The sequence below is a fragment of the Chiroxiphia lanceolata genome, chromosome 23 (genome assembly GCF_009829145.1).
Source record: "Chiroxiphia lanceolata isolate bChiLan1 chromosome 23, bChiLan1.pri, whole genome shotgun sequence".
Lineage (NCBI taxonomy): Eukaryota > Metazoa > Chordata > Aves > Passeriformes > Pipridae > Chiroxiphia > Chiroxiphia lanceolata.
In genome coordinates, this window is record NC_045659.1 from 5059059 (window position 1) to 5078169 (window position 19111).

At 54.5% G+C, this 19111-nt stretch overlaps 1 protein-coding gene across 1 annotated transcript; it reads left to right on the plus strand.

The window, feature by feature from the left end:
- The first annotated feature begins 75 nt into the window (after positions 1 to 75).
- Positions 76 to 17718, plus strand: FEZ1 (fasciculation and elongation protein zeta 1). Its single transcript, XM_032709578.1, has 10 exons — positions 76 to 194; positions 4917 to 5219; positions 9071 to 9164; positions 10266 to 10367; positions 11662 to 11869; positions 12969 to 13240; positions 14155 to 14235; positions 14618 to 14693; positions 15186 to 15251; positions 17557 to 17718. Exons 2-10 carry the CDS (start codon positions 4945 to 4947, stop codon positions 17571 to 17573), a joined length of 1191 nt encoding a protein of 396 aa, XP_032565469.1. The 5' UTR covers positions 76 to 194; positions 4917 to 4944; the 3' UTR covers positions 17574 to 17718.
- Positions 17719 to 19111: the final 1393 nt, after the last annotated feature.

Consider the following 19111-nt stretch of genomic DNA (forward strand, 5'->3'; position numbering starts at 1 on the left):
TAAATGGCTGGATGGCGGCGGCGGGGGGTCAGCCAGATGTTGGGAACGGGAAAAAGGCTGGACCACCCCCCGGGATGACAGATGACGTCAGAGCTCCCTTGACCACCACCCGCATCCCGGTGACGTCACCAGCGCGTGCGCGGTGCACCCCCCACCGCCCCCCCCGGCGCGGAGCGGAGGATGCGGGGCCGCAGGTGGGTGCGGGGCTGGGGGGGTCCGGGGGGGTACAGCGAGGGGTGAGGGGTTTTTGGGGTGTGGGGGGTGATGCTGTCGGTGCAGGCGGGCCGGGGGGGGGCGGATTTGGGGCGCGGGCGGGGGTGCGGCACCCCCGGGGTTTGTGCGGGGGTGGGCGCGGGCGGTGCGGGGGGGGGTCGGGTTTGGGGGCTCGTCGCGGCCCCGAACGCGCGGGGGCTCCGGGGGCGCGGCGGGCGGTGCGTGGACGCTGCGGGAGGGGATGGGGGGGTGGGTTGGGGCGCAGCAGGGAGGGGCGAGGGTCGGGGGTGGGGGGTCGGGGGGGCTCCGCGTCAGCGCCGGTGCGGGGGCGGTGCGGGGAGGGGATGCGCTCACGGCGCTGCGGGAGCGTTCGGGGGGAATCTGGGGTGGGGAAGGGGGGGTGCGGGGCGAACGCGTGCAAGGAGCGGCGGGGGGGGCAGCGGAGGCGTCTGTGCGGGGGAGTGTGCGGGGGGGTGTGCAGGGGGTGCGCAGGGGGTGTGTGTGTGCAGGGATGTGTGTGTGTGTGCGGGGGGGGGGGGGTGTGTGCAGGGATGTGTGTGTGTGTGTGCAGGGATGTGTGTGTGCAAGGATGTGTGCGTGTGCAGGGATGTGCGTGCAGGGATGTGTGTGTATGCAGGGATGTGTGCGTGTGCAAGGATGTGTGTGTGTGCAAGGATGTGTGTGTGTGCAGGGATGTGTGTGTGTGCAGGGATGTGTGTGTGTGCAGGGATGTGTGTGTGTGCAGGGGTTGTGTGTGCAGGGATGTGTTTCTGTGCAGGGGTTGTGTGTGCAGGGATGTGTGTGTGCAGGGGTGGGGGTGTGTGTGTGTGTGTGTGACGTGGGTGTGTGCAGGGTGGTGTATGGGGGAGTGTGTACAGGGATTGTGTGTGTGTGCAGGGGTTGTGTGTGTGTGTGTGCAGGGGGGTGTGCGTGTGTTCAGCTCTGTGTGTGTGCAGGGGTGTGTGTGTGCAGGGGGGGTGTGCAGGGGTTGTGTGTGCAGGAGTTGTGTGTGTGTACAGGGATTGTCTGTGTGCGTGCAGGGGGGTGTGCATGTGTTCAGCTGTGTGTGTGTGTGCAAGTGTGTATGTGCAAGAATGTGTGTGCTTGGGTATGTGTGCACACAGACGTGTGTGTCTGTGTGTGTGCATCCATGTGCAGGTGTAGGGGTGTGTGGGGGAGTGTGTGTGTGTGTGTGTGTGTGTACATGTGTTCAGCTCTGTGTGTGTGTGTGCATGTGTGTGTATGTGCAGGTATGTGCATGTGCAGGGGTGTGTGTGCAGGTGTGTGTGTGTGTCCATGTGCAGGTGTAGGGGTGTGTGTGTGCACAGGGGTGTGTTTGTGTGTGTGTGTGTCCATGTACAGGTGTGTGTGGGAGGGGGGTGCAGATGTGTGTGTGTGTATGTGTGTCCATGTACAGGTGTAGGGGGGGTGTGTGCAGGGGGGTGTGTGTTTGTGTCCATGTGCACGTGCAGGGGTGTGTGTTCAGGTGTGGGGGGGTGTGTCTGTGTCCATGTGCAGGTGTAGGAGTGTGTGTGTGCAGGTGTGTGTGTGTGTGTCCGCATGCAGGTGTAGGGGGGGGGTGTGTGCAGGTGTGTGCATGTGCAGGCGTGTGCAGATGTTTGTGCAGTTGCAGATGGGTGTACATGTGCAAGAGTGTATGTGCAGGTGCATGTGCAGGTGTGTGTGGCCGCAGGCTTGTGTGTGTGCCCAGGTGTGAGGTGTGTGCACACGTGTGTGTGCAGGTGTGTGCACGAGCAGGCACGCGTGTGCACGGGTGTGTGCATGAAGTTGGGGTGCTGGTGTTTGTGGGGCTTAGAGCCAGGTGTCTGTGGGTGGTGCAGGAGCAGGGGGGTCCATGGTGCAAGTGGGGACACACACACACACACACACACACACACACACACACACACACACACACACACGTGTGCACAGCGGTTCACAGTGTGTGTGTGTGGATGCAGAAGTGCACACCTGCATAGTGTGCATGCATTCGGGTGTGCACAGGTGTGCACAGGGTGTGGATGTGTGGATGCAGGTGTGTACACCTGCATAGTCTGTGTGTATTCAGGTGTGCACAGGTGTGTACAGGTGCACAGTGTGTGTGTGTGGATTCAGGTGTGCACAGGGTGTGTTTGTGTGGATTCAGGTGTGCACAGGTGTGTAGAGGTGCACAGTGTGTGTATGTGGATGCAGATGTGCACACCTGCACAGTGTGTGTGTGTGTGTGTGTGGATTCAGGTGTGCACAGGTGTGCACAGGGTATGTGTGGATGCAGGAGTGCACACTTGCATAGTGTGTGGGTATTCAGGTGTGCACAGGTGTGTACAGGTGCACAATGTGTGTGTGTGGATTCAGGTGTGCACAGGGTGTGTTTGTGCAGATTCAACTGTGCACAGGTGTGTAGAGGTGCACAGTGTGTGTATGTGGATGCAGGTGTGCACACCTGCACAGTGTGTGTGTGTGTGTTCAGGTGTGCACACATGAACAGTGTGTGTGTGTGGATTCAGGTGCGCACAGGTGTGCACAGGGTATGTGTGGATGCAGGAGTGCACACTTGCATAGTGTGTGTGGATTCAGGTGTGCACAGGTGTGCCCAGTATGTGTGTGTATTCAGGTGTGCACAGGTGTGTACAGGTGCACAGTGTGTGTGTGTGGATTCAGGTGTGCACAGAGTGTGTATGTGTGGATGCAGGTGTGCACACCTGCATAGTGTCTGTGGATTCAGGTGTGCACAGGTGTGTACAGATGCACAGTGTGTATGTGGATTCAGATGTGCACACCTGTGTGTGGATGCAGGGGGTGTGTGGATGCTGGTGTGCACACCTGCATGGTTTGTGTGCATTCAGGTGTGCACAGAGTGTGTGTGGATGCAGGTGTGCACAGGTGTGTGAAGGTGCACAGTGTGTGTGTGTGGATTCAGGTGTGCACAGGTGTGTGTGGATTCAGGTGTGCACAGGTGTGTGTGCATTCAGGTGTGCACAGGTGTGTGTGCATTCAGGTGTGCACAGGTGTGTGGGCACGTGCTGCAGGCGTTGCAGGCTCTTGCCCACGCCGTGGAGCACACGTGTGCCCAGGGCTGTGTGGGTGTGCTGCACGTGGGTGCGGGAGCACGTGGGTGTGAGTGGGTGCTACTCAAAGCCCTGGTCTGGCCAGGCTTCCCCCCAGAGCTGTGATGTTTCTGCTCCCGTCCCCAGGGAAGTGTAGTGATGCCTTCACTGGGCTATTCCTGCCTTACTACTGGGTTACTATTTGCTTCCTAAGAAGCTGCTGCTCAGATACTACTGGGATATCCTCAGTAACCTTCTGAGTTACTGACATAGTGAACTACTATCTAGACACAGCTGAGGTGCTGCTGGGATGCTGCTAAGGTGCTATCTTGAGTTCAGTGGAATGTGGACACATTACTTGCAGGATGTCGTAAAGAACTTACAGAGTGGCACTAAGATACTCTCAGGATGTTATGTGGATGCTGGTGGGCTGCTGTGAGAACTCTACTGAGGTACTGTCAGGGCACTACCAGGATTCTATCAGGACACCACTAGGATATTTCCAGCATATTTCCAGGGCTGATACTGAAATACTCGTGTGAAGGTGCCACTGGAGCAGCTCACACACCATCCAGTTACTCTCAGGATATGTTTAAGTTGCTTTCAATGTAGTTACATGGCAGTAAGATAATACCTGGGTATGACTTTGCACTACCAAGGTACTCCCAGGACACTATGAAGATAATAACTGTATGCCATTACACCACTAATAGGATCCTATCAGGGCACTCCTTAATAATTTATATGCTGTGGTACTATGAGGGCACTGTGAATCTGGAACCAGGATGCTGTTGGGATGCTCCTGACAGCATCAGGATATTCCTGCCTGTGCTGGTACAAAATCAGGGCAATGCTGAGCTACTCAGTGGCTGCTACTAGGATACTCTAGGTGTAACAAAAAGCTGTTATCAGGATGCTGCTACGATGTTGTCAGGATACTGTCTGGGTACTCCAAAGATGCTGCTGAGATCCTTTCACAATGCTAGTAAGGCACTACTAAGATACTACAGGGCCATTCCTAGGATACTACTAAAATAGTATCAGACTACTACTGTGATACTACCAGGATATTATCACAAAGCTACTAAGGTGCTATCAAGACTACTCATTTTTCAGTAGGATGCTCTCAGGATGCAAGTGGAATATCAGCAGGATACTCCCAAGATGCTACAAGGGCACTAGAAAAGATAGTGGTGAGATAGTTGTGGTAAGGTAGTTGCTCTCAGGGCAACACTCAAACTTTTGGGATACTGTCAGCCCATTACTGATACTAGTATGATACTTTCAGGCCACTGCTAAGATGGTAGTGATACAGTATAAGGATACCAGTAAGATACTATCACTTCAGGCACAAAGGTAACGTTATGACATTTTTTACATACTATCAGAGTAGCACTAAGCTACTTGGACCACTGTCAGTTCTTTGTTGCTACCAGTAAATTGCTGCTAGAATAATGTCAGGGTGTCAGCATATTTCTATGAAGGCAGTACTAAGATCCTGTTAGGATACTACTGGGATACTGCAGAGATAGTGTTGGTTGTGTAAGAGCCCTGGCAGTAGGGTTTCAGCCAACAGAGCAGCAACAAAGGGAGCGGGGAGCCTGGGGGTGTAACCTGTTAGTAGGCTGGTGCCTCACAGGCACCCTGTCCCCGCAGCTAAGGCGGCACATCGGTGTTGAGGAGGATGGAGGCGCCCTTGGTGAGCCTGGAGGAGGAGTTCGAGGAGGGGCCCGGCGACGATGGGGGGCCCCTGCAGCGCCCTGCGGACCCCGCGCTGGCGGAGCTGGAGAGCTTCTCGGCCGAGATGATGAGCTTCAAGTCGATGGAGGACCTGGTGCAGGAGTTCGACGAGAAGCTCACCGTCTGCTTCCGCAACTACGACGCTGCCACCGAGGGCCTGGCCCCGGTGCGGGGGCACCTCCAGGCGCAGGAGGAGGAGGAGCGCCTGCAGGATGAGGAGTGAGTAAGGCCCCCCTGCTCTGGGGACTTGTACCCCTGACACCCCCCTGCAGTGCAGACTGGCTCCCAGCACTGCAGCATGGCCGTGCAAGGCATGAAAGCAGTGGTGTGGTAACCTGTGAGTAAGGCCTCTCAAAGCCACTGTGCCTCCTTGCGCCCTTCCCTGAGCAGCCCCCTGCATCGAGGGCATGGTCGTGCTCCGTGTTGGGAATAGCACTGTAGGATCCCATGGAAAAGGGTCTCTTTGGGGTCTGCAGGCCACCTTGCTGGCAAGGTACAGCCCACATGCACCTCAGCCCCTTGCGCCATGGTGTAGCCATGGGGCACCGTGGAGTAACTGTGGGGTATCCTGTGAGTAGCTGTGTAGGATCCTTGGAGTAGCTGCATAGGATCATATGATTGGGCCTGCATGCCTCCTTGCATGGTCATGATACACACACCCCCTTCCCACAGCATGCAGTCCAGCTCACCTATTGCAACGTGATCGTGTAGCACTTGGGAGTAACGGTGTAGTATCTTACGACTAACACCCCTCTGGGACCCCTTGCACCTCCTTGCATGCTTCTGAGCTCCCACCACACACAAGTCAGTGCCTGGACTGTGGCATGATCATGCAGCACCCTGGAGTAGCTATGTAGGATCTTTGGAGTAGCTGTGTGGGATCCCTGCAGTAGCATCCTAAGAGGTGGCACAGCATGTCCCGGGGGGTCATGGCTCCTTCTCTGCCAGGAGAGCCCGGGGGGTTGAGCATAAACCTTGAGTAAGGTGTGAGTAAAGCTTAGCCACCTCCTCTGTACCTCACCAGGGGACAGCCAGTTTGGGGTCAAACTCCCCCCAGGCCCCCCAATAAACATTGTGCCTTTTGTGTTAAATTCTACAATTTCATTAAAAACCTCGCTTTGTTCCAAAATGGCTCTTCTTCCTCAAATCCATGGGCTTTTTTTTTTTCCCCAAATCCATGGGCTTTTTTTCCCCAAATCCATGGGGTTTTTTCCCCCGTGATGTTCACACACTCTCACGTTTCTCGTGGATTTTTGGGTGTGTTTAACTGGGATTATTCCCCGGGCCGCAATCGCTAATCCTTATTCTCACCGGGCAAAGGGGGTTGTTTTAAACCCCCTTAAAAAAAGCCCCAAACCCGTTGATTTTTTTTTTTTTTTATTATTATTTTGTTTTGTCTTGCTGGCTTTTTGTCACCGAAAGCAGCTGAGGCCAGAACAGATTTTCGCAATTGGCCAAATCTATGGTTTTTCAGAGCAAAACGCAGCTTGGCCGCGCGCCGGGGCGGCCGCGCTGTCGCCGCTTTGTGCCGTTTATTGTGTCTCTTTTTGGGTCACTTTGGGCAAAACAGGGCTTTTTTTTTTTTTTTTATTTTATTCTTCCTCCTTGAATGAGCCCTGTGTGCGGGGTGGAGGAGGGGCCGGGGCCTTACAGGCGCTTGGATTTCCCCAATTATTAACCGTTTCTGGCCATAATTAACCCAGAAATTGCTGCTGCTCTGGGCTTGGCCCTGGGGGGGGTGCTGGCCCTTTAAGAGCAGGGGGGGAAAAAGCAAATTTGGGGGGATAACCGCTGATTTGCTGCTTTTTTGTTAAAAAATACCAGTGTGGAGGTTTGCCATGTGCGGTTTTGTGTGTTAATTGGTGAAATCTTTAATTTCAAGGGGAATTCAGCTCTGGTGAGGAGGATAATAAGATAAATCCCCAAAAATGAGCAGTTTTCAGGCTGGGAAGGGGGCAGGGGGTTTTGGGGTGATTTTCAGGGAATTAGGATGTGGTACCATGTTGGACCAAATCCACTGTTTTCTGCTCTTTTCTCCCATTTTCTCTGTTCCTCCTCCAGTGCTCCACTTTTCCCCTATTTTTTACCTCATTCCCTCTTTTTTCTTACATTTTCTCTTTTTCCCCATTTTCTTTTTCTCCCAGTTTTTCTTTTTTCCCTCTTTTGGCCCTTTTCCTCCTTTCCCTATTCCCTGTTTTCCCCTCTTTCCCTTTCTCCCCTTTTTCTCATCTTTCTCCATTTCCCCCCATTTCCTTCTTTTCCCTCTTTTTCATTTTTTTCCATTTCCCCTCTTTTACCCAAATTTCCTTTCCCCCATTTTTCCTCCTTTTCTCCCTTTTTGCCCTTTTTCTCCATCTTTTTTATACCTTTTTTCTCTTTTCTCCCCTGTTTTTTGCTTTTCCCTTTCTTTCTTTTCCCCCCTTTTCCCCTCTCTTCCTTTCTCCTTCTCTTTCTATTCTCCCCTTCCACCCCTTTTTTCACATTTCAGTTTTTTCCCTTTTTACCCCCCTTCCCTCCCTTTCCTCCACTTCCTCCCTTTTTTCTCTTTTTCACTTTTTTGGACTTTTTTGAACATTTTTTCCCATGTTTTTCCCCATTTTCCTCTGGTTTTGTTTTTTTCCCCTCTGTTCTCCCTCCCCCATGCAACTTCATTGGGGTAAAATTGGGCAAAATTGGTCCAGCCCTGTAGGGCAGAACCAGACACTTCCAATAATGGCACAGAGGAGGAAATTTGGGGGAATTCTGTGTAGTTCTGTGGGACTTTGGTGCATTTTGGGGTATCAGGGCCATGGTTTGGGCTGCTTTGGGGAACTTCTAGGGGTGTATCCAGGTTTTTAGGACTGTATTTTGGGAAATTTTGGGGGGTGTTTTGGGGCTTCTTGGGGCATCACAGCTGGTTTTGGGGGTGTTTTAGGGCATATTTCAAAGCAGGATTTTCGTACATTCCAGGGATATCTTTTAGGGCTTTTCAGGGCAGCTCTGGGGGGTTTCAGGGCTGTCTTGAGGTGACAATTTGGGGTGTTTCAGGGTGGCATTTTTTGGGTGTTGTGGCTGCATTGTGAGGTTTTTCAACCTGTTCCAGCTCAGCATTTTGGGGAGTTTTGGGGCATTTAGGGCATTATGGAAGTGTTTTGGGGTGTTGGACAATTGAGGGGTATTCTGGAGCGTTGCAGTGGCATTTTGGGGTATTTCAAAAAGCTGGACAGCTTTTTGAGGCTTTTTGAGGGGTTTTTGGACAATGTGTCAAGGCAGCATTTTGGGGTGTTTCAGGATGTCAGGGCAGTATTTGGAGGCGTTGGGAAGCTTTTTGGGGAGTTTGGGGACAGCATTTTGAGATGTTTCAGTGTGTTCTGGAGCAGCATTTTGGAGCATTTTGGTCAGTGTTTCAGGAAAGCATTTTAGGGTATTTCTAGGTGTTCAAAAGGGATGTTTTGGGATAATTCAGGGGTCTTTTTTGGATGGTTGGAGCATTTCAGGGTGGCATTTTGGAGCTTTGGGACCCTTAGGGTCCTAAAATACCCTTTTGGGGTATTTCAGGAGAACATCTGGGGACATCTTAGGGTGTTCCAGGGCAGCATTTTGAGGTGGTCTGGGGCCTTTCAGAGATTTTCAGGGCAGTGTTTTAGGATGGTGCTTTGGACCACTTCAGGGAGTCATGATGATGTTTTTTGGTGGTCTTTTGGGACATCTGGAGACATTTTGGAACATTACAGTGGCCTTTTGGCGGTGTTTTGATGGCAGCATTTCAAAATGACATTTGGGGGCATCTCAGGTGCTGGGGCAGCATTTTGGGGTGCTTTGGGGTATTTCAGGGCAATATTTCATGGTGCTATTTTGAGAAGCTTTGGGGTCTTCTAGGGCAGTATTTGGGGTCTTCTAGGGTATCATTTGGGGTGTTTGGGGATGTTTCAGGCGTCTCAGTGGTGTTTTGGGATTTCTGTAGGGCGTTTCAGGTTGTTTGTGGGGCTGCATTTTGGGATGTTCCGAGGCGTCTCGGCGTGCCATTTTTGAGACAGCTCTCTGAGAGGCAGCATTTTGGGAATTGCCACTCACCACCCACCTCCCTGCAGGGTCTGGGATGCTCTCACTGATGGCTTTGCCCCCCGGAGCTCCCCCCGGCCATGGCTCCCTGGCACTGAGGCCCCCGACGGCACCAACCCCCAGGTACGGCTGTGGCCCCCCCTTGGCTCCCCAGAGCCCCCCTCTCCTCAGGCTTAGTGACCATCAGGGCACTGCAAACCCAAAAACTACCCAAAAATGGTGGTTTGGGGTGCTGCAGCACCGCTGCAGCGAGTGTCCACATTTTAGGGTGAAATCACACTGAAACGGGCAAGATGAAGTGTTTAGTTTGACAATCTGGGTTTTGCCGATTTGTCCCCGTGTCAGGGATGGGGTGGGGTATTTTGGGGGGTAGAAAATAGTGGTTTCATTGTTGTGGTGAGTTTTTGCTCTCGGTTGCTACTTTTGGGGTTGTAAAATCGCCCCAGAACCCACGGAATTTCACCCATTTGGATTTAACACAGCCCATGGCTGAAGGGGGAAGAGAATGTGATTTTCTCGGGTTATTTGCTTCTGAAAAGGTGAAAAAGACTGAAAGGTGGCAATAAAGAAGATGCCTCATTGTCTGACGTCTCCATCCATCCCTTCCCTATTCAGAGGTCCCCTCTGCCATCTCCCTGTCCCGTGTCCCCACCCAGAGTCTCCATCAGACCATTCAGCTTCACCATCCCTCATCTCCCCATTCAACATCCCCAGCATCTCCATCCAGCATATCCAGCACCTCCTCACCCAACATATTCCATAAAACATCTCTCCATCCAGCAGCTCCATCCAACAGACCTGTACTTCTTCCTAGTCCAGTGTCTCCATCCAACAACTCTCCATCCAGTGTCTCCCTATCCAACATCTCTATACATCTCCTTGCAACACCTCCCCATCCAGTGCTTCCCTGTTCATCATCTCTGTCTCCAGTGTCTCTGTTCAAAGCCCCACCCAACATCCCTGTCCAACACTTCCCCATCCAACATCTCCATCCATCTCCATCCAGTGCCTCTGTCCAACATCCTCCCACCCAACATCCCCACCCAGCATCTCCATCCAAGCCCCTCAATCCGGTGTCTCCTCATGCCACCCCCCGTGCAGCCTGTCCCCCCGAGCCAGAGTTGCCTGGTGCCTCTCCCTGTGCCAGGGCCAGGGCTGTGCCTGTGTCCGTGCTGGGCCGGGCCTGTGGTGCCCCCAAGGCTGCCCAGCCTGTGTCTCCTGCAGCTCGGTGGGAAGGAGGAGGAAGAGGAGGAGGAGGAGGAGCTCACTGAGAGGAGTGAGCAGGACTCGGGCATCAACGAGGAGCCGCTGCTGACAGCTGAGCAGGTACCCCCACCCCCTGGGCACCTGGATCCCTGTGTGCCCTTTAACCCCCCCAGCCCCATGGCCATGTGCTGAAAGCACAAGGAAAGGCCAAATCCCATTATCTTGGGATGAGGATGTGGATGTAAAGGGAAGTGCAGGTGGTGGGTGCTGACACGGGATTTGGGTGCAGATGGGAACGTGGGGTGTGGGTGCTGGATAAAGTGGGTGGCATGGGAAGAATGAAAGGGGTAGGGGGGCAGAGGTGGGTTGAAGCTCCAGGATGCTGGTGCAGGGTGCAGGTGTGGGATGCAGGGTGCAGATGTGGGGTGCAGGGTGCAGGTGCCAGGTGCAGGGTGCAGATGTAGGATGCAGGGTGCAGATGTGGGATGCAGGGTGCAGGTGCCAGATGCAGGGTGTAGATGTGGGATGCAGGATACAGGGTGCAGGTGTGGGATGCAGGGTGCAGATGTGGGGTGCAGGATGCAGATGTGGGATGCAGGGTGCAGATGTGGGATACAGGGTGCAGGTGTGGGGTGCAGGGTGCAGGTGTGGGATGCAGGGGGTAGATGTGGGATGCAGGATGCAGATGTGGGATGCAGGATGCAGATGTGGGATGCAGGATGCAGGTGTGGGATGCAGGGTACAGGTGTGGGATGCAGGATGCAGGTGTGGGATGCAGGGTACAGGTGTGGGATTCAGGATGGAGGGTGCAGGTGCGGGGAGGGGGATGCAGAGGCAGCTGCAGGGTGTGGAGGCTGGATAGAGGATGCAGATGCAGGTGCAAGTACAGGATCCAGGATGCAGGAGGAGGAGGGGGGTGCAGGGAGCAAGATGCAAATTTAGGTGGGGATGCAGGTCCAGAGTGCCCATGGCATGTGGGGTTTGGATGCAGATGGGAATGTGGGATGCAGATGCAGGATGCAAATGGAGGACCCGAGGTACAGATGAATGTAAATGCAAGTGTGGATGCAGGATGGAGGGAGCAGGATGCAGCTGGAGGATGAAGAGGAGGATGGAGGATGCAGGTGCAGGATGCTCAATGTCAATAAGAAGGAAGGATGCAGATGGAGCAGTTTGCAGATGGAGGATGCAGGTGCTGATAAGGATGGAGAATGCAGGGGCAGGATGGAAATGGAGTCAGAGGATGCAGGGGCAGGATGAAGGGAGCAGGTTGCAGATGTGGGTGCAGGACAGAGATGCAGGGTGAGGGTGGAGGACAGGGATGCAAGTGCAGGATGCAGCTGTGGGATGCAGGGAGCAGATACAAGGTGGAGGTCGGATGCAGGTGCAGATGGAGGACACTGATGCCCCACAGGTCATCGAGGAGCTGGAGGAGCTGATGCAGAGTTCGCCTGACCCTGAGGCTGACCCCGAGGGTGAGGAGGAAGAGGACGAGGAGGACGAGGAGGAGGAAACTGAGGCTGATGCTGAAGGCGAAGGTGGTGGCGGGGGCACAGAGCCCATCCTGCTGCGGGAGCTGCGGGCTTTCTCCCCTGCCCTCAACAACAACTGCTCCCACGAAGGTACGGCCAGCAAAGCCCAGGCCAGTCACTTTTGGGGGACAATTCCAAGCAAATTGGACAACTGAGTCTTCCCAGGCCTCAGTGCTGGCTTACTCCAGGGCTTGGCCAGAGGGGCTCTTGGCAAAAACTGAAGAACAGAGGGATGTGGCTCAGGGTTCACCAGGAGCCTTCGCACACGGAGTGCACCACGCGCATGAGATTTGTCACTGGTGGCACGGGGTGTGTCACTGATCCCCCCAGGCATTTCACTAATTGCTCTGCTCGTTCCCCTAATTACAGAGCCCCTTTATCACACCACACATGTCACTAGTCACACCATGCATGTCACCAATCACACCATACATGTCACTAATGGCACCATGCACTTCACTGTGAATGTCCCCCAGTGCACCTTGTATGTCACTGACAGTGCCAGGCAGCTCTGTAGCTGCTCTGGGCAGTTCTGTAGCTGCCCTGGGCACGGCATTAATCGGTAATTGCACAATAGATTTATTTCTTGGTGGCTCAGGAAATGCAGAGCACATCTCGCTCGGCACGAGATGCACTTTAACGGTTGCCGTGTGCACTTCACTGATCGCACCGGGCATTTCCCTGCTTTCGTCGTGCGGGTCACTGCACCAAGTCCAGAGGAGGCCACGGAGGTGTTCTGGGGCTGGAGCACCTCTGGTGCAGGCTGAGAGAGCTGGGGATGTTCAACCTGGAGAAGAGAAGGCTCCAGGGAGACCTGAGAGCCCCTTCCAGTGCCTAAAGAGGCTCCAGGAGAGCTGGAGAGGGACTTGGGACAAAGGCCTGGAGGATAAGGGGTGATGGCTTCCCACTGCCAGAGGGAAGGGTTAGATGGGATGTTGGGAAGGAATTCCTGGCTGTGAGGGTGGGGAGGCCCTGGCACAGGTTGCCCAGAGAAGCTGTGGCTGCCCCATCCCTGGAAGTGTCCAAGGCCAGGTTGGACGGGGCTTGGAGCAACCTGAGCTAGTGGAAGGTGTCCCTGCCCATGGCAGGGGGGGTTGCAACGAGATAGATCTCAATTCCCCTTCCAACCCAACCCCGTTCTGGGATGTCCCTTGGGCACATGCCCGTCTCTAACGCGGCCCCGGCGCAGGGCTGGGCCGGCTGTCGGCGCGGGAGCTGGCGGCGGCCGCGGGCCGGGCGGAGGCGGCGAGCCGGGCGCTGTCGGCGGAGCTGGTGGCACAGCTGGCACGGCGGGACGAGCTGGCCTTCGAGAAGGAGGTGAAGACGGCGTTCATCGGGGCGCTGCTGGCCGTGCAGGGCGAGCAGCGGGAGCAGCGAGAAGCCGCCCGGCGCCGCCGCCGGGACAAGGGGCTGAGCCTGCAAGGGGGGCGTCCCGACCGCGGGAACCACATGCCCCGCAAGGTGCGGGGACACGGCGGCCGTGGGGACAGGGCTGGGGGCATTGGGGACGGGCAGGGAAGGAGATGGGGGTGTGGGGGATGTGGGGATGGGGCCACGGGGTAGGGGGGCGGCGGGGACAAGATGGAGCAGAGGGACATGGGGGCAGGGGGATGAGGGTTGGGATGGGATGGGATAGGGTAAGGTGGGGATGGGAATGGTGACAGGCTTGGGCAGAGGGACGTGGAATGGGGGGATGAGGGATGTGATGGGATGAGGGTGCATGGGACAGGGGAATGTGGGGATGGAAATCATGAGAGAATGGGGCAGAAGGACATGGGGGCAGAGGGATGAGGGTTGAGGTGGGATGGGTGGGATGGGATGGGATGGGATGGGACAGGGTAAGGTGGGGATGGGGATGGTGACGGGCTTGGGCAGAGAGCCAGGGAGTGGGGGGGATGAGGGATGTGATGGGATGAGGGTGCATGGGACAGGGGAATGTGGGGATGGAAATGGTGACAGGATGGGGCAGAGGGACGTGGGGACATGGGTCAGGGGTGGGGGGGACATGGAGTAGAGGAATAGGGAGGACGTGGGATAGGGTGACACGGAGCAGGGGGATGAGGGGATATGGAGCAAGGGGATGGGAGGGATATGGAACAGAGGGACATGGGCAGGGTGTGGATGTGGGAGCAGAGAGCAGCTCAGACAGGTATGTGGGGACAGAGGATGGGATAGAGGAACATAGTGGGGGGGGCATGTGGTGACAGGGCAAGGGGATGGGGGACATGGGGACATAGGTGGAGTGGGATCTGGGCCCGGGAAAAAGGAGGGATGTGGATGGGAGTCAGGGAGCTTGGGGAATGTCGGTGCCAGAGGAGGTGCCACAGGTGATGCCGCTGTCCCTGGGAGGTGACAGGTGACACGTGTCCCCCCAGCGCTTCAGCATGGAGGGCATCTCCAGCATCCTGCACTCCGGCCTGCGCCAGACTTTTGGTCCTGCCGCCAACGAGAAGCAGGTGCCTTTCCCCCCCCCCCCCAAAAACTGGCCAAATTTGTTCCCTTTCACTCCCCCTCCCCACACTCCACATTTCCTTCCAACCCCCAGCTCCTTTTAAAAATGATTTTAAGTTTTACAGCCCTGCTCCATCCCACATACCCTGCTAATCCATCCTGCAAAAATCACTGGGTTTCACCCCAAAAAGTCCTCCCTGATCAGGGATGGATTTGGGTGGTGTTTGCAGCACCCAATTTATTCACTACTCCCCAAAATCGTAGGAATATTGCAGAAATACTCTATTTCTCCATGAATTTGGGGTGGGATTTGTCTCAAAGCAGTGCAAAAAAAAGGCAGTTTTGTGCCATCTGGGTGGTTTTTTGGGGTGGCTTTTGTTTTTGCAGTACCTGAACACGGTGATTCCCTACGAGAAGAAGGGCTCACCACCATCCGTCGAGGACCTGCAGATGCTCACCAACAGTGAGTATTCCTTGGAGCTGGCATTTTGGGGCAGAATTGGGTGTTTTGGGGACACAAAGGCACATTTGCCTTGCTGCAGCAGCTGTGATTTGGGGTATCGTTGCAGCGCAGTCAGTTTGGGGGATGATTCTCCCTTTTTTTGCATCGTTGCAGCTTGGGCAAATTGAGGTGCTACCACCTGTGTTGCATGATCATTGCAACAAACCTATTTTGGAGGGGAAATACCTGTTTTGCATCACTGCAGCACAGCTGGTTTGCAGCCAATACCTCCCCTCTGATTTATGCACCTCATAGCAGCACTGATCTGGGGCTAAATCACCCATTCTGTGTTGCCATGGATTGGCTAATTGGGGGTGAAAGTGCTTTCTTTTGGATACTCCCAGACCTCCTGCATTGTGGGGAAATTCTGTGGTGACTATGGGGCTCTTCTGGGGGGGAAGTGACATTTGAGGGGCAGCAGGGGTGGGCTCACAGCTCCATTCCCCCTCACAGTCCTGTTTGCCATGAAGGAGGGGAATGAGAAGGTGCCCACACTGCTCACGGATTACATCCTCAAAGGTACCTGCTCCCCTCCTGCCTGCCCTGGGCACTCCTTGTGTGCAGTTCCTGTGCAGCCCTTCTGCCTCTGTGCTTCCACATGGATCCCTTCTGCATCCTCCTGCCTCTCCCTCGTGTCCTTTGTGCATCCTTTGCCCATCCCTCATGCAACTTCATGCATCCTTACACATTTCCCATGCACCCTCCATGCATCCTCAGAGAATCCTGGATCCATCCTGTGTGCATTCCTCCTGCATCTCTGGTGCATCCTTTGTGCCTCCTCCATTCCTTCAGGAACCCCAGGTGCCTCTCCTGCACATCCCTCAGGCAGTCTTTGTTTAGGTTTTGTGTGTGGAGGTCCCTGTGCACCTCCCTGCACCATCCTGGGGCCCATCTGCTTCCTCCAAGCCACTTCACCACCCCCTGGGCACCCCCTCTCAGCCCTCATGCCCCATGGGGCAACCCTCCTGCCTCCCTCAGGCATCTCCATTCATCTGAGCATCCTTGGACATCCCTGTGCCTCTGCCACACACCTCCTGTCCATCCCTCACACAGCCCCCTGAGTCCTCGTGCACATGAGCACACTCATGCACCCTCGTGCACCCCCAGGTGTCCCTGTGCACACTCGTGTGTCCTTATGCAGCCCCCAGGCACTCCTGGGCACTCTTGTGCACCCTTGTGCAGCCCAGTGACACCCAGACTGGCACTAGGTGTCCTTATGCAGCCCCCAGGCACTCCTGGGCACCCTTGTGCACCCCTGTGCAGCCCAGTGCCAGCCTGGGTGTCATTGTGCACCCTCGTGCAGCATTTCACGTGCTCACACACTGTGCATCCTCGTGACTCCCTGTGCACACTTGTGCATCCTCTTGCATTCCATGCACAATTGTCTGTCCCTATGCACACATCCTCAGGCATCCCCATGCACACTCCTGCATCCCTGTCCATCCTCCTGCATCCTTGTGCATCCCTGTGCACACTTGTGCATCACAGTGCACACTCCTGCATCCCTCTGCATTCTCATGCATCCTCGTACACACCCCTGCATCCTGGTGCATCCTCCTGCATCCCTGGGCACACTTCTGCATCCTCATGCATGCCAGTACATCCCCACACACACTCATCTGTCCCTGTGCACAAATCCTCAGGCACACTCCTGCATCCCTGTGCATCCTTATGCATCCCTGTGCATCCCTGTGCACACTCTGGCATCCCTCTGCATCCTCCTGCATCCCTGTGCACACTTGTGCATCTTCCTGCATCCCAGTTTGTCCCCATGCACAGTCATCTGTCCCTGTGCACACATCCTCACGCACACTCCTGCATCCCTGTGCATCCTTATGCATCCTTATCCACCCCGTGCACAATCCTGCATCCCTGTGCATCCCTGTGCACACCTGTGCATCCTCATGCATCCTGGCACACCCCATGCACACTCATCTGTCCCTGTGCACCCATCCTTATGCACACTCCTGCATCCATGTGCATCCTTATGCATCCTTATCCATCCCTGTGCACACTCCTGCATCCCTGTGCATCCTCATTCATCCTTGTGCATCTCTGTGCACCCTTGTGCATCCCTGTGCATCCTTAGGCATCCTTGTGCATCCCTGTGCACACTTATGTATCCCTGTGGGCACTTCTGCATCCCTGTGCATCCTCCTGCATCCCTGTGCATCCTCATTCATCCCTGTGCACACTTGTGCATCCTCCTGCACCCCAATACATCCACACACACTCATCTGTCCCTGTGCACACATCCTCATGCACACTCCTGCATCCTTATGCATCCTTGTGTATCCCTGTGCACAATCCTGCAGCCCTGTGCATCCCTGTGCACACTTGTGCATCCTGGTGCATCCCTGGGCACACTCCTGCATCCCTGGGCACCCTTGTGCATCCTTGTGCACACTTGTGCATCCTCATGTATCCTGGTACATCCCCACGCACACTCCTCTGTCCCTGTGCACACATCCTCACGCACACTCCTGCATCCATGTGCATCCCTGTGCATCCTGGTGCATCCCTGTGCACACTCCTGCATCCCTGTGCACCCTTGTGCATCCCTGTGGACACTTCTGCATCCCTGTGCATCCTCATTCATCCTCCTGCATCCCTGTGCATCCTCACGTATCCTGGTACATCCCCATGCACACTCATCTGTCCCTATGCACCCATCCTCATGCACACTCCTGCATCCCTCTCCATCCTCCTGCATCCTTGTGCATCCCTCTGCATCCTCATTCATCCTTGTGCATCCCTGTGCCCGCTCAGGCCTCCCTGTGCCCGCAGTGCCCCCGGTGGCAGGCGTCTCTCTCTCTCTTTGCAGTGCTCTGCCCGACCTGACGCGGCGCTGCCCTCGCACCCCCAACCCCGGCGCCCCCCAAAACGGGGCCAAACCCGAGGAAAACGGGTCGCCCGTGGCCCACCCCCCCTGCACTCCTCCCTTTGCACAGCTGGGAATAAAGGATTCCTTACATTAATTAGGCAACTGGCCTCCGGTGTCTGTGTCCCCTCTGCTCCCGACGGCGGCGCTTTGCAACTTTTTGATAGGAAAAATGCAGTTTTTAAGCAAAAAAAATCCCAACGTGGACTTTGCTGCAGTGCTCATGAATATTCTGGAATCTGTAAAATATGCAGATTTCTGGCTAACGAGCTGCTGGGTGCTCAGAGGTGGCTGCAGCTGCTGGCATCCCAGGGGTGAAATTCAACTCAGTGAAATTCCATTCTCAGGGATTTTTTCCCCTTTTTTTTTTCACTTTTCTGCAGCCCCATTTTCTGCTAAAAATTTGTGCAAAAATCACCTTTTTTCCCCCCAGAATATCAACACATTAATTAGCAACGACTTGTTAGAGAATGGGGGGGCTTCTGTTTGGGGGAGAATTGTTCTGTTTTGGGTTTGTCGCTCATTTTGGGGTAGAGTCCCTAATTTGGGGGGTCACTGCTCATTTTTGGAGAGTTGTCGTTCATTTTGGGGCAAATTCAGTCATTTTGGGGGAAGGCACTTATTTAAGAGTCACTCATTTCCAGGAGGATCACCAGTTTTGGGGGCATGTCACTTATTTGGGGGATTATTGCTCATTTTGGGGGAGAATTGTTCATTTGGGGGGAGCATCATGGTTTTGAGAAGATCATGTTTGGGCCCCACTTCAAAAAAATCCCTTCATTTTGGAGGAGCATCCCTCTTTTGGGGAGAGCTTCATTCATTTATGGAAAATGCTACTTTTTGCTGGGAGGGTTGGGGAAACACCTGAAATTTTGGGGCACATCCCTCATTTTTAGCAAGCACAGCACATTTTGGGGCAGCATCACCCATTCTGGGGTGGGTCACTCCTCTTTGGGAAGCATCACTTTTTTGGGGGGAGAATCATTCTCTTTGGGAGAGTACAACTAATTTTGGGGTGAACATCACACATTTTGGGGTTAACACTCATTTTTTGGGGGAGAATCACTCATTTCAGGGGCAGATTTGCCCCTTTTGGGTCACTGCTGGGTTTTGAGGAGCATCCCTCATTTTTGGAGACCGTAACTCATTCTGAGGCTGAGCATCACCCATTTTGGGGTTGTGTGTAACATTTTAGGGAAGAGAATCATTTATTTTTGGAGAATTTAGCTCATTTTGGGGTAACCACCACTGATTTGGGGGGGGGAATATAATTAATTTGTGGGCAAAATGCCGTTGGAGCTCATTTGGGGTGGAGGGGCATCTCTCATTTTTGGGGGACTGTCACTTATGGAAGTATAAATCCAATTTTCTCCACATCACTTAACTACCAATTTGGGTCCATTCACCCATTTGGTGGGGAAGTTATTCCAGCATTTTGGATCTTCTCTGCTCACAGGAAGAAGCTGCCAAGAAAATACAGCTGCAACCCCTCATCTCT

Excerpts from the sequence above, each read along its gene's own strand:
- FEZ1 (XM_032709578.1), top strand. The coding sequence starts at position 4,945 with ATGGAGGCGCCCTTGGTGAGCCTGGAGGAGGAGTTCGAGGAGGGGCCC. Across the intron at positions 5,220-9,070 it reads GAGCGCCTGCAGGATGAGGA|GGTCTGGGATGCTCTCACTG; the intron begins GTGAGTAAGGCC and ends ACCTCCCTGCAG. Across the intron at positions 14,236-14,617 it reads CTGCCGCCAACGAGAAGCAG|TACCTGAACACGGTGATTCC; the intron begins GTGCCTTTCCCC and ends TTGTTTTTGCAG.